The following is a 15,746-nucleotide window of genomic DNA, read 5'->3' as shown; positions in this document are numbered from 1 at the left end:
CACAGCATAAGCTCATCTGGCCCTTCAAGCCGGATGAGCTAAAAACAAGATACAAAATTATCTTTGACACAAGTTTTTTCAAACTTTTTGGAAGTTGCATTGAAATTGCAAAGTGTGCACATCTCATGCTTGAGTGAACACAAAATTAAAATGTTGTATTCTCCTTATTTTCTGAAGCTCTCACTTTGTTTCTTCTTCATTTAATCAAGTACACTTGAGTGAGTCATTATCGATCCAAGTTTGACAAATGACATCAGCTTAAGATGTGCTTGTTCAAACTCAATAAAAATCTCAAAATTCATTTGGGGAGACTCATTGTTGGTTTTGTAGGTCACATATACAAATTTCAATAGTGCAATTTAGCTATACAGAGCTTACATGTATGTCAATGTCTAACTTCATGGAAATTTTTGTTGCAATCATGCAACAAAAAATGAGAGGGAGGTGAAGAGCCCCCTCCCCCAATGCCCCGCCTTCAAGCTCGCAAATAAGTACAGGTAAGTTGGGTTAAAGTTAGGGTTTAATTAATCAACTTTCCATGCACTGAATTTTCCCAATGTGTGAAAAGGCTATTAGAGACTTCTGATACATAAACATGATATGATTAGTATAATTTATTATGAAAAGCTTAGGTATACCTGTTTGTTCTTCTGTCCCTGGTGGGCACCTCCACCACCTTTACTCCCGGAGACGTTACCCTTGTCAACGATGATCATCTTCTGGCTTAGACCAACCTTGCCTTCAACAGACTCTCCATAGTTCTGCATGTAGCGGGCAAATTTTTGTCTGTCCTGTTCTCGTCGTTTCTTTTCGTAGTCTGTAAGCTGGGCTGGTTTCAAGATTAAGCATAATAATGATAATAATAATAATAATAGCGGTATATTTACCCAGGGTAGCCGCTTCAGTTCCGAAAACTGTTCTCCCAGCGGGCCCTGCTATTATTACCCCGGCTTTAGCTGGGCTGCCTAGGCGCTCAAGCATTCAAGCCTATAATTGTTCCCAGGGTTTCATTGTCCCTCAATATTATGATTTTTAAGTCACTTCATCAAAATTCAGATTTATTCGGTGCTTCAAAATGGACAAATGACAAAAAGACAATCACAATTCAATTTCATCTTAGTAAATGTTCCTCTTATTACTTGTTCCTCTCAGCAGAGTAATTAAATGATGATTTTTCAGTCACAGTTATTTTGAATTTCTCGACATCAATTTCATATATCTTTCAAGATGTTTCTTTTTATCCATATGAACAATATGAAATACAACATACATCAAATTCAGGATTTCTTGTAACAAGATCTCTTTAATATCAGCTACGTAATGCATGTCTTCAAGGTCAATGTTATTTTACATACTTGGTCTACTCCACTTTGCCAGTAGGATATTCTTAGCCTCTATGTACTGGCATTCCTCCAATGCCTCCAAAAGGGCGTCCACTGAAGCATTGTAACCTTCCTTCCTCCGCCAAGCTCTCAAGACATTTTGATTCTTATCATCATCACTCCAAGCATCGCGCGCAGTTCTGAAGGCGTTGTTGATTTCCACAGTTGTAAGACCAAGCATGGCGAATACTTCACGTAGGTCACTTGCAGAAAGAGCCTTAACAGCATCCGATATCTGCTCATTTGAAATGGATGAAAGACCTGTGAAAAGAAGAAGAGATTTACTCAAAGAATATTTTCTATTGGCATCCTGATCTAGCTCTGCACCACATCCCTGCACACACAAATATCATGGAAAGTCATAAATATATTTAGTTAGTTCTGGGGCCCGTTGCAGAAAGAGTTGCAATCAAACGCAACTCTAAAAATCATGCGCAACCTCATTTTCAACCAATCAACAGCGCGTATTTTGGACTTGCGATTGATTTTTTTACTTGCGTTTAAACGCAACTCTTTCTGCAACGGGCCCCTGATCAGTTCAGTTCAATCAGTGATGTGTTGGTTTGAGAGCAGTGGCGTAATCAATCAAATAATTCCCGCAGAAAATCGTGTTGTACATGTATGCCATTCTCTAAAGTGCAACCGAAATGCTTGATTAATATCAATTCTAAAATCTAACTCTGTGATAGATTCTGAAATAATATTCAGACACCGTTTTTTAATTTCTTTTTCTCCTTTTTTTTTGGTAGTAACACTTAGAGGTCCATAGCCCAACACCGAATGATTCAGAACAATACCAATTATGTTTAATACTGATAGCTCATCATGTCACAGATCTTCCAATATTTTGACAATGAACGTGAAATTTAACAGGTTATTGCAGTAAAATCTTGTTGTATTGAATGCAAAATGTAAAAACACTTCAAGGAAACAAGAGAGTTAATTCAATTAAAATGCATGAAGGTGTCATGATTTCCAACAATCTTTAGTGCGAAGGCTTATTTTGCGATGATGTTTCAACCATTTTGAGCCTGAGATTTCCAACACCTACATTTACATGTATATTAGCACCAAACAAAACAACTGGGGCTCATAAAGAAAACATGCTTACAAGGGCAATTCCATAAAATGATCAAACTTTTTGTACGTCCGACCCCCATTTTTCTCAATTCTTACTTCACTTCATAAGCTGACCAAGTCATGGTTCTTTGAGAACATTATAGACTGCCAAAAAGAACAAGAAATCAGAGACAGAAAATTTAATGAAGGTACATGTATAGGGGGTCAGGTATACATATTTTATGGTATTGCCAACAAGTAAAATTATGAGATATTCTAATATGTATAACACAAGCTAAGCTATGGTATTTTGCACTTTCTTTAATCTTTAGTTGATTTCGAGAATTGTTTATGCTCACTGTGAAAAATAAAACCCTAAGATAAGGTTGCAGAGTGTCTTTATTAAGGTGCCAATTGTACTAGCACAAATGTATCAAATCTCATGGCGCAGCACAATGTATCCAGAATATGTACATACATTACATACCCCTTTCCCTGGTTTAAAAGACAGTGTTACAATGAATTATCAGAAATTATTAGGAAAGCAATTATAAGCACAAGAACAGTCAATGTAAAATTTACTTTGTTTGTTAATAGTCAACATAGACAATAATACGGTATTACACTTCATAATTTATAATTTGACAACATGACAAAATCGTTTCATTATGAAGTCAGATTCATTGACCTGATTACCCATTACTTTATGGTACTCTGAATTTGCTTAATGTACTCATTTATTCACATATTTATTTATTGGAAAACACAGCTCTGTCAGTTGCTGCAGTCAAATGTAATTATTTTGAATAGTATAAGACATAAGGAAATTTAACGTTAAAGTGTAACAGCACTGACACTATCTCGTAACACTAACTGTTAAGCAAGCTACATGTACATGAACACAAAATATCAAACATACATGTATATACATTAGGCGGGTTCCGCAAGGAGAGAGGAAGAGAGAGAGACTGAGCGTGTGTGTGTGTGTGTGTGAAGAGAGAAATTGAGATGAGTCATAAAAGGAAATTGATCGTACTAATATAGCCAGTGTTCAAGATTATTACAGAAAGGGAAACAAACGGCATTAATTTGCCTTATATAGAAACAGTAATAGTAGGCATTGAATGTAATACCTAACTTCATCAAGTAAATACTGTCCAACTCACATTATCCACATGTACATTTTATTTACATACAGTGTAGAACTTTAAGCAATCGGGGGGCCTAGATATCTGGCCACTCTTAGTAGTGTAAGGCTCGGTATGGATGTGTGTTCGATTTGGGTGTAAAGCTTCACTTGGTATTTGAAGTGGTTTTTAGACAGAAGGGACATCCGGGATCAGCCGTGTTAGTCGCTCCATGCTTTCGCGCTCTTTTGAGATTCTAATTTCTCTTTTGTTCCTCCGAAACTCGCCACGTGGTGAGTTCATGAGGTAGCTCCTAGGTGATTCATGAGCATTGATAACTCGACCCTGGATCCACTCGCTTGGGCATGCCTTGAACCGCACTGGCTGGTCTGGCTCGAGATGTAGGAGGTCTTTCAATAGTTTCTAAAACTGGTATCATGATACATCGCTTGTTTACGCTGTCTTTCGGACAACAGCTGTCCTGCCAGAGGGACAGTGTGTGGCTCTAGCAGCTCGATGGGACATTGGAGCTTGCTCTGCGATAGCCGACTGTTTAACAGCTGTGCAGGAGCATGACCATTAGTCCCATCGATGGGCATGTTCCTATACTCAAGTATGGAGTAGAACGGGTATTGTTTGCCTAGCTTTGCCTTTTTTATGAGGTTCTTGATCGTCTGAACGGTTCTATCCGCTTGGCCGTTGCTTTGCAGGTACATAGGACTGGATGTTATATGGGTAAATTCCCACTGGCATTCAAACTCTCTGAATTCAGAGCATTTGAATTGCCGCGCATTTTCGGTCATCAAGATGTTGGGAATACCGTTTCTGGAGAATATTGCCTTCATTTCCTGTATAACTGTATGCACTGTTAGATCCTGAATTGGTTGCACTTCCGAAAACTTTTGGTAATAGTCAACCACCAGTAAAAAAATTTCCCGTCCTTAAAAATACATGTACGAGAAAGTTATGTAATCTAACTACCATTTAGTACGTACGAGATGACAAAAAAGTCAAGGGTTTGCAATGCGTAGTAGCACCTCGATCGAACTTGTTTTGAAATGCGCATTCCCTGCTCTGCAATTTCCTTTCATACAAAAAGCTGGAGCCTATAACACAAAGCTTAGCAATGATCATAGAACAAATTTTCATGATTGATTGCATTGACTACAGTAGTAAGGAAAAACTTTGTTTATCTGGTGAATACTGAAGAAAAGACGAACAAATTAACCTTTAAACAATTCCTGTCATATATTAGGTTATTGAAAAAAAAAATTGATTTATTAAATTTTTTTTTTTTTTTTTTAAACCCTTCCACAGGGGTCCTTTATTGAAATCACTATAATACATATTTTTTGACAATACATGATTAAATAATTAACACAGTATATGACACACAAGTTGAATATGTACAATACAATATTCCATGAAATTGTCGTAACATTTGTATACAAAAAGCAAAATCAAAGTGCAAAGGAAAGAAAAAATCCATACAAAATATATATATATATATATATATATATATATATATGTGTGTATTTTAGAATGATATCTGATATACTTAATGTAATAAAGTAAAAGATGACCACCTTTTTATGAATTTCTTCTCTTTCAGATTTGTTTTATATATATACTTTTCCATACCATAATAAGATTTTATTTCAGACAAAATATGGTCGAAAACTGGAAGACAGTGTTTGCATTTTGCTGCAAAAATTTCTTTTCTAACGATTATAAAAATATAATTAAGAGCACCATTGTTGTTTCCGTAAAAACCGAATAGTTTATTCTGGTTTGAAATTTTGATATTCAAATTGTTACGAGAAAACCAAATTTCGAGTTGAGACCATATTTCGTTTGTGTGGGCACAAGAACAAAAAATATGCATAATAGTTTCTTCATAATTATAACAAAAGGTACATAAGTTATCTGTAACAAATTTAAATCGTAACAAAGCATCTTTCATATAAATAATTCTATTCACTATTTTGAACTGAAACCATCTCATGTTGACATCTGCAGTTGAATAAAAAGGTATTTGATAGTAGAACCTCCATATCGTGTTGTCAAAGTCAAACGTCTGTTTCCATTTGATGAGACTTTTACAATCTTTCAACTTATACTTCAAAAAAATATTGTAAATGTGAGCACAACCTTTTTTTACTTTAATTATCAAAAATAATGCTTCTGGAATAATAGGTTCCATAGCTTTTGGTATTACATGTTTATTGAAACCATATCGAATGGCGCTGCACAGGCCATGATATTGAAGAAAATTGACATGTACATTGTATTTGCGTTGAAAATCAAAATATGAGAGAAATTTTCCATCTGTTCCCAAAATATCATTAACAAAACGCACCCCATTAGCACACCAAGACCTGAAAAATATTACATTATTATTCATTTTAATTTTTGGATTATTCCAAAGGGCTTGACATGCAACGTTATCAACAATAAGGCGGGAAAGATCTGAAAAGGCCAACAATACCTGTGCCCAAAATGGGTTATTCATTGATATAGCAAGTGATTTATAATGCTCAGCCCCCATGAATAATTGAAAAGATGTATATGCTGCAGGCAAAAATGATTGAAACATGTGAAAAGTAAAATTTTCAGAACAAGAAAGGAACCTTCTTATCCATGAAATTTTTAATGATTTGGAATGGATAAAAATATCAGTCATCCTAACACTTTTAACATTTATTAAATGTTAAGATCCATGTTTGCTTGATTTAAGTTTCTTACTTTACGTATTGTACTTTATACAACTCATACAAAGATTCTTGTAATTTGATTGGTTTAAAGCCATTCAATGTTTGATCCATTTTGTGCTGCATGCAAATTTTATTTTCCATTGCACGGCGACCGTGCATTTTTTATTTTTCCATTGCACGGTTGAGCTCTCTCCTTCAGTGTGTACCACTAAGCATGTGTGTGTACATACATTTTGAATGTGTGTGTGTTTGTGCGCATTGAAGTAAGCGCATCAACAAGGTTGACTGTGCGCACTCAGATTTATGAATCAAAGTGCGTCACAATAGAACAAAAACAATTAATTGCTTCCATACATGAGGAAAATAATATTTTCAGAGAAAATGAATTGTCGGACAAAGGCAAAATATGTCTTAATTCCATCTGCTTTTGTTTTTTTTTTCTTCTCTATTGTCAAATAACAAATTCTAGAAAATTAGTTGTGTAAACCAAATGATGCATGTCTTCATTCATCCATTATGTGACCAATCCACTCTCGTTGAGGCTGCGTTCACCCCATAGCACTCAGCCTATTAACGGCTTCGTGCAATGGATTGAACAGAGCCTCACCCGCGTGAGGATAGATAACCTCATGAACTCATGTGCATGCATCATTTGTATAATATACAATATTTTACAAAATACCAATTAACAACAGTTTCATTTATATATTTATTTAGTATATGCCTTGTGTTTGACCCCGACCCAATCTCTCATACATATAGCAGTGTGTCCAGTACTGTAGCTGTCAACAAAGTAGAATACATGTATTTAAAACAAATTATCTTTTGTTCACAATGTGTAGCAGTAGGAAAAAAGCGCATACATTCGTAATTCCGAAGCTTCGTTATTCCGAAGGTTCGGTTATTCCAAAGGTTCGTTATTCCGAAGGTTCGTATTTCCGAAGGTTCGTAATTCCGAAGGTTCATTAGTCCGAAAACGAAATGAGGTTCGTAATTCCGAAGGTTCGTTAGTCCGAAAAAGGAGTGAGGTTCGTAATTCCGAAGGTTCGTAAGTCCGAAAACGAAATGATTAACGAACCTTATTTCGTTTTCGGACTAACGAACCTTTGGAACAACGAACCTTATTTCGTTTTTGGATTAACGAGCCTTCGGAACATCGAACCTTATTTCGTTTTCGCATTATCGAACCTTCGGAATAACGCAACAAATGTTCGGATTAACGAACCTTTTTACATTTTCGGATTAAGGAACATCGAGGTATAGGCAATTTACGTGTTTCGGAATTACGAACCTTCGGAATAAAGAACCTTCGGAATTACGAACCTTCGGAATTACGAAGTGTAACCGGGAAAAAGTTTGTTAATCTACTGAAGAAAAGCCGACCAGATGAACCTTTAAATAATTCCCGTCATTTATTGGGTTATTGATAAAAAATATATATGGATTTATTAAATGTTTATATTTATCTCGGTCTGATTTAAGTGTCCTATTGTATTTATTGTACTATACTATGCAATATTTTACACAATACCAAAACAGTTTCATTTATTTATTTACTATATCCTTGGTGTATGACCCCGCTCCAATCTCTCAAAGTGGTGTGTCCAGTCCATGTCAACAAGGTAGAGAGACTTCTCAGAAGGAATATTAAAAGGACATTCAAGCAAAGAATCAGTGTTCTGTGTTAATATATAAAGTATCCCCTACCATTAACGAGCCACATTAGATCTACAATTAATATGAAACTACAATCCATTCCATTTTAAACATAATTGACTCAAATTAAAATGAGCAAGATATAAACAGTGTATATGTTCAGATATTACATATTTTTTAGTGTATTGCTGAAAATATCCAAATTAACAAATAAAGTGTGTTATTGGTCATCAAAAGGTCAAACTTCCATATTCTGGAAAATAATAATGAATAATGAAATTGGTTCCTCATTATGAGCTGGAAAAAATGTAATGGGAAACTCCTCACCTTTCATTGGCCTTTAGAGTGTGACTTACAGTTGCACTTCAATTTTTTGATGCATGCAGTATATAATGCATCAACGCATTGGTCAGATCATGCGTACAGGACGCGCACTACCACGTATACATCAATCAAACTACGTGTTAAATAAACATGTGAGGGTTGGCATTTAAGCATGACCCTAGTCACACCTGTACCTCATTGTGAACCCCCCCCCCCCCAGTTAGCCATCATTCTAGAAACCTGGTAACCTACCAAATTTCTCTTCCCGTGTGGTCTCGAAGTGATCTTTGATAGGTCTTCCAGTATGCCAGTGGTAGTTCTCCACAAATGCCCTGGGTCTTGCAGTAACTGATTGCAGGTTGACTTCACTGTCAAAAACAAATTAAAGATTCATAAATGACTTATTGTCAGTAAACACACACAGAAATTTGGCCTCCATTGGTTAAATAACACAAGCATTACAGATAATATAACATATACTAAATAAAAGGTACATAAATGTATAATGGTGTCAATGTATATGTACATGTAAGACTGCAGCAAAAGGTATATTTTTATTTACGTGTAGAAATCAGCGTCACCTTCCTATGACGTTTTATTTACGCACTGTGCATGTGTCAGTACAGACGAAGAGTTGCCAACATTTGAAATGCAGAAAACTGAACAAATTTTTGCAAGGGAGCGGAGCAACCGAGGAGGGGGATGTGGGTGTGGAAGGGGGGTGTCCCCCCTCCCACGGTAGGGAAATTTTGCATTTTTGGACTTATAATTGTGCAATCTAGTGCACACCTTGACAGAAAATTCAGCCTCAAGAATTACAGTACCTACATGTAGGTATGTTACAATAATGATAGTCCAGTCCAAATGCACCTAAATCCAGCCTGTTTTGTATTCACTCAGTCATACACAAACACAGTTCCAACAGGGCAATTGTTCCTCATATTCCTGTCTGAATGAAATACTGTGTTTGTCTAGCTGACACTTTTTCACTCATGGTTCATTATTTTTTCACATATTTCTTCAGGCAAACAATTCAGAAGTCACGAACCAACTCCGTGAAATATTCGGTGACCAATGTGCAACTTGATGCATTCGCCTATGCAGCACAGCTACATAGTACATGTACATATATGCTACACATGTGCGCACGCAGTGTTAACGGAGAACACAATATTCCACTCACTACACGTATCGCTATACGCAGGAATCCACAAACAACGAAGGTACAAAAGTTATCTGAGTTCGGACTGAAATTGTTATTACAATAATAATAGCACTCATCCAGGAGTATGAAAATGAATATCAATATCTGAATAACAGAGAAACCTCCACCGCTAATTCATCAAAACTTTTGAAAAGATTTTACGGAGTTCTTACCAACAGTAATAAGTGTAGGACTATGGATAAATGGCGTTCAAGCGAAAGCTGGTTCGCGCAGGAAACGGGTCCTGAAATGCCAATATGGCACCGTCCATGAAGCCGACGTTAACGTACGGCGGGATACGCATAGTGCAATGCAACATGCATGGTCATTATCGTACGCTGCACACATATCCAAGACCGGCACACACCAGTTATGGCTCAACGGCTGTTACAAGCACCTTGCACAAAATAATCAATTCAGCGCGACTCACACAAATGCGAGTATGAAAAGCCAAATGTCCCAAAATCCCCATATCGGAACGTTCCGTCTTTTAGGGAAATAAAACTTAACATGAGTGACGCTAAGGCGAGCACATAAAACGCCCGCCTGTAATGCGGTAAATGGAGTTATTGGTCAAGCAAGAAAAGTGGGAAGGTGGCGACTTCACCTTTGACCTTTTGACCTCAAAATCAATAGAATTCCCGAGATCTTTGCTAGTATCATACACACCAAATATTATGAGCCCAGGTTAAGCTAAACTAAAGTTATTGTATAACAAGTACTGCAGAAGGGTAAAATGATAACATGTCACTGTGACCTTGAGCTTTAACCTTTTGACCTCAAAATCAATAAACTTTCTGGGATTTATGCTAGTATTATACAGACCAAATTATATGAGCCCAGGTTCAGTTAAACTGGATTTATCGCGTTTACAAAGACTTCAGAAGGGTAAGATGAAAACATGTCAGTGTGACCTTGCCCTTTGACCTTTTGACCTCAAAATCAATAGGCTTCCTGGGATCTATGCTACTTGTAGTATCATACACATGAAATCATATGAGCTTAGGTTTAGTTAAACTTAAGTTATCACATTTACAAGGAAAGGTTAACAGACAAGACGGTCGGACAGACAGACGGAAGGACGCACACCGAGCATGATACCATAATACGTCCCGTAGGACGTATTATTCAGTTAAAAACTGAATGGTTGGCAATCCTGCAGACACCTTACTTTTTTCACCAAAATTCACCCGCACCTACATGTATCATTGTAGCGTACAAGCCAAAGAGTGCCCAATATCATCATGCTGGCAAAACATAACATGGGAAGCTAACATGTTGATATACATGTACACATGCCATCAGCATCACCATCATCTCATTCACCATATCAAAAGGTCCCTCACATCAATTGCCACTGCTCTGGCAATATTCATAAAATACCCTTTCAGAGTAATATCTACATCTACCTCAAATTTAACGTTTAAGTTATCACAGGCCTAAAACATTTCAAATAGACTGGTGTGTTGAAATGGCACTTTTAACAAATGTACCCGGTATCTAAAATAAGGATGAAATTCGGGGGTCGAACGTTTACGACCAGTGGATAGGATAAATATCTGACAATCCATATCTGACCAGAAAAGGGTCCCTTGACAGGCTCATTTTAAAAATAAATCGGCATTTAAAAAGGAATCTCCTGAGGGATCAAATTCATCACCTGAAACAGTAAAATACATGTAGCCTTTATCCTTCCGCCAGTCAAAATATGGTTCCAAAGTTGGTGATATTTCTTCCCAATTTGGGAAAAGGAAGTTCAGTAATTTAACCCTAAACAGGCCGGGGGGGTTGAATCAACCCCCCCTCAACATTTTCTGCAATCATTCCGCCACACGAAATTTTTTGACCGCGCCACTAGCACACGTTATACTTTTAAGTCTCGCGCATCTTTTGAGACCAAATTTACGACGCCCGGGTACGCAGTTCCGAAATAACGCAACATTTTGTAAGTGCATGTCAGACCAAAAATTGTTCCAAAACGTGATTTTGAGTACAAAGTCAATGCAAATTGAGTTTTCTCATCTTACATGTATTCATAAGGATATGATTATTTTTACTTTAAACAGCTGAAATCAATTGATTTTAGCATAATTATGCTTCAAAAAGGTTGTGCAATAAATCTGGTGAAAAAAACAAAGAAAAACAAAAGGTTGAAAAACAAAGAAATACATAAGAATTTCAGAAAACAATAAAATACAGAAGGAATTGATTTCCAAACCGAAGTTTTTTTCAATTGTCATTGTTAAGAATGCTACAAAGAATATTTTTACAAAAAATTAGCATTCTAGGAGCTTTATTTTGTGAATTACAGCAAAAAGTATGATTTATGCATAAATTAGCATAATTAATTCATATAAAATAAATCTCATTATTTTGGAAAATTTTACCATACAGCGTTGTAGATTACATCGCACACTACCAGCGTGCAAATTTTTGCAGCGCTCGCGTGATCGACGGCCGAGATCTCAGGGGGGATTGAATCAACCGCCCCCCCCCGGCCACAGAACAGCCAAAAAAGCCTAGCCTTGTTAGGGTTAATACCACAAAGTCATGAAGAATCAGTGTGAGATGGACAATCATATTCATATATTTTGTCAATCAGCCATATCAAAATAAAAACAAGGCAAAAGCTCGCCCACTTATGAAAATAACCAGAAATATCGTTATTTGCGAGGGCACGCAACAGAATTGTATGGAAACCTTATTGTGAAATGACTGGGATGGAATAACACTTGTCATAAGAGCCTTGCACGTAAACTTTAATGATGACCTGAAAATGACCTTTGACCTAACCATGTGACCTCCGACTGCAGCATCACATGCAGGTCCCCCAAGTCCATCTACCATCCATGTTTGGTTGAAAAGTGACTTACGGTTGCGGAGTTAGGTGTCATATGAGTCTTGCATGTAAACTTTAACCCTAACTAGGCCGGGCTTTTTTGGCTGTTCTGTGGCTGGGGGGGGGTTGATTCAACCCCCCCCCTGAGATCTCGGCCGCCGATCGCGCAAGCGCCGCAAAAATTTGCACGCTGGTAGTGTGCGATGTAATCTACAAGGCTGTATGGTAAAATTTTCCAAAATAATGAGATTTTATTTTATATGAATTAATTATGCTAATTTATGCATAAATCATACATTGTGCTCTAATTCACTAAATAAAGCTCCTAGAATGCTAATTTTTGGTAAAAATATTCTTTGTAGCATTCTTAACAATGGAAAATGAAAAAAACTTCGGTTTGGAAATCAATTTCTTATGTATTTTATTGTTTTATGAATTTCTTATGTATTTCTTTGTTTTTCAACCTTTTGTTTTTCTTTGTTTTTTTCACCAGATTTATTGCACAACCTTTTTGAAGCATAATTATGCTAAAATCAATTGCTTTCAGCTGTTTAAAGTAAAAATAATCATATCTTTATGAATAAGATGAGAAAACTCAATTTGCATTGACTTTGTACACAAAATCACGTTTTGGAACAATTTTTGGTCTGACATGCACTTACAAAATGTTGCGTAATTTTGGAACCGCGTACCCGGGCATCGTAAATTTGATCTCAAAAGATGCGCGAGACTTAAAAGTATAAACTCTGCGAGTGGCACGGTCAAAAAATTTCGCGCGGCGGAATGATCGCAGAAAATGTTGAGGGGGGGGTTGATTCAACCCCCCCCCCGGCCATTTTAGGGTTAATGTTGACCTAAAAATGACCTTTGACCTTATCATGTGACCTCCCACTGCAGCATAACATGCAGGTCCCCCAAGTCCATCTTCCATCCAAGTTTGGTTGAAAAGTGACTTACGGTTGCGGAGTTAGGTGTCATAAGAGAGTCTTGCATGTAAACTTTAACGTTGACCTGAAAATGACCTTTGACCTTACCATATGACCTCCGACTGCAGTATAACAACTTTAAGTTGACCTGCATGTAAACTTTAACGTTGACCTGAAAATGACCTTTGACCTTACCATGTGACCTCCGACTGCAGCATAACATGCAGGTCCCCCAAGTCCATCTACCATCCAAGTTTGGTTGAAAAGCGACTTACGGTTGTGGAGTTATGTCATTAGGTTTGTGACGGACGGACGACATTTGGATCCCTAAGTCTCGCCTTCACCTCTGGTGGGCGAGACAAAAATGAGAATGGGTTGGGTCAAATAAATATCTGTTGCCTTCCCGTTTTTAATAGGCCCATGCAACTTGAAGAGCATATTCTTGCTTACTTTTTACATTGCAGTTCTTTGAGGAGATCTCCTGCATAATCTGTGATTATCTGGGATGAGACTGCAACGAGACCCTTCTTGTTGTTGGTCGAGTTATCATCACTCTCTGCAATCAAAAATAATTATGAGCTTGTAAAGTAGTGACAAAACACTTCTTAGCATGTATGAAGTAAGGCAGGGATGAAATTATATTCATTTGTTAATGTCAGGGCACTGGGAGATCAATCATTTGCATTGGACCAAGGACCCGTTTCATAAAAACTTTTTATAATAACAAGTTACTGAAATCATTCAAACTGATTGACAAACTTGTTTTAGAAATTTAGAATTTGTCATTCAGACAAGTCTACTTGAAACTGGATTGAGTTTCTCATGATTTTCTTTGTAAATATCATAAAAATGAATTTGGCACATGTAGCTGACAACGATTTATTTCCAACTGAACCAGAGCAGGTGAACTCTGTGATTTATAATGGTGGCATAGATAACGTGGAAAGGGTTTCAGGGTTCCCTAAGTGGTTTTACTCCAGGTGGGTGTTTCATAAAGCTGTTCGTAAAGTTACACACGACTGGAACATGTTTTTATTAAAGTCATAAATCAATTACATAGGGATATCACAAAAGCACAAGAAAGGATCACCAGTCATGCGTAAAGTCATTCGTATCTTACGAACAGCTTTATGAAACATCCACCTGATAAGGACTACTGGATGGTGGACTCACCAAGATTAAAATAAAAGGCAAGAAAAAGAAAGATGAGAGTGAGAATTCAAAGTATCTTTTATGATATACATGTACATGTATGTGACATCCTTAAAAAGACAAAACTTTTTTTCAGCTTAACCCTATCTTAACTGGGCTATTTCGGACCAGTATATACTGGGGGGTCACGACCCCCCCTCAGATGTCAGCCGCTGATTGCGCGATCGCCGCGAAAATTTGCACACGCGTAGAGCCGGATGTAAACTACAAGACGGTATAGAAAAAATTTCAAAATATCAATTGTTTATATTTCTTTATTAATTAATTATGCAAATAAGCGTATGAAATTTGCCCTAAATTTGCATTTTTGTGTATGTTTTTGCCTTTAACTCAACTTATATAGCTAGAAGAATGCTAATTTATTACATTTCAAACAAATATCTACCAAAAAATTGCAAAAATATGATTAATTTCTCATGTATTTTATTGTTTTTTAAATTCTTATGTATTTCTTTGTTTTTTCAAACCTTTGTTTTTTAATATTTTTTCCGATGAACTTTGTCAGGGACCCTTTTGCGATCATAAATAGCATAAAATAAATCATTAAAACTAACAAAAGTGAAAATAATTTTTGGTTGAAAAACACAATTTGCATTGACTTTGTACACGGAATTACGTTTTTGAGCAATTTCGGGTCTGACATGCACTTACAAAATGTTGCGTAATTTCAGAACCATGTACCCGGGCGTCGCAAATTTGGTCTCAAAAGATGCGCAAGACTTGAAAGTAAAAAGTCAGCAAGCGGTGCGGTAAAAAAATTTGGCGCGACAGCGTAGTGACGAAATTTTTCAAGGGGGGTCAAATTGACCCCCCAGTTTAATAAGGGTTAGACAACATTACCAAGTTCCTTTGATGTGCTTTGAAAGATATTAACCGGTGAAGTCAGGAGAATACAGTCTTCCGAGCATAATCCTCCAGCAAGACTTGCGCCATCTGTTTCAGTTGACCCTGCTAGGGAGCAGGTTAACGTCCATAAATACTTGAACTTTGCAAGAACATCAGGCGGAAAAGTAACTGAAAGTAATAATTCAGAAAGACAGGATCTAAATTGATTTGAATTTTGAAAGAACATCAGGCGCGGAAAAGTAACTAAAAGTATAATAATATGAAAGATAGGATCTACGTTGATTTGTTAATGCGATAAAGAATGTATGATACAGTACATTGTTTTATTCTTAATTGATCACACTGCAGACCAAAAGGGGTGTTGCATGTAACTTGCAATTGATCGTAAGTCAAGTTTAGGTCCTAAAATCAAATGAATATCATGCATTTCATTGCAAATTTGTATCAACAAGTATTA

At 36.7% G+C, this 15,746-nt stretch overlaps 1 protein-coding gene across 1 annotated transcript in view; it reads right to left on the bottom strand.

Annotated features, from left to right (window-relative positions):
* Window positions 1–15,746, bottom strand: part of LOC129280208 (probable ATP-dependent RNA helicase DDX60) — a 92,067-nt gene that overhangs the window by 62,318 nt on the left and 14,003 nt on the right. Inside the window, exons 10-14 of the mRNA XM_064111880.1 lie at window positions 15,284–15,457; window positions 13,682–13,787; window positions 8,515–8,630; window positions 1,356–1,643; window positions 639–829 (exon numbers count right to left, since the gene is read on the bottom strand). Of these exons, the coding sequence (XP_063967950.1) occupies window positions 639–829; window positions 1,356–1,643; window positions 8,515–8,630; window positions 13,682–13,787; window positions 15,284–15,457 (875 nt within the window). The remainder of the gene's footprint in view (window positions 1–638; window positions 830–1,355; window positions 1,644–8,514; window positions 8,631–13,681; window positions 13,788–15,283; window positions 15,458–15,746) is intronic.

This window comes from Lytechinus pictus, chromosome 17 (assembly GCF_037042905.1).
Source record: "Lytechinus pictus isolate F3 Inbred chromosome 17, Lp3.0, whole genome shotgun sequence".
Classification (NCBI taxonomy): domain Eukaryota; kingdom Metazoa; phylum Echinodermata; class Echinoidea; order Temnopleuroida; family Toxopneustidae; genus Lytechinus; species Lytechinus pictus.
The sequence above is the reverse complement of the archived record's forward strand: the minus strand, read 5'-3'. Positions and strand labels throughout refer to the sequence as shown.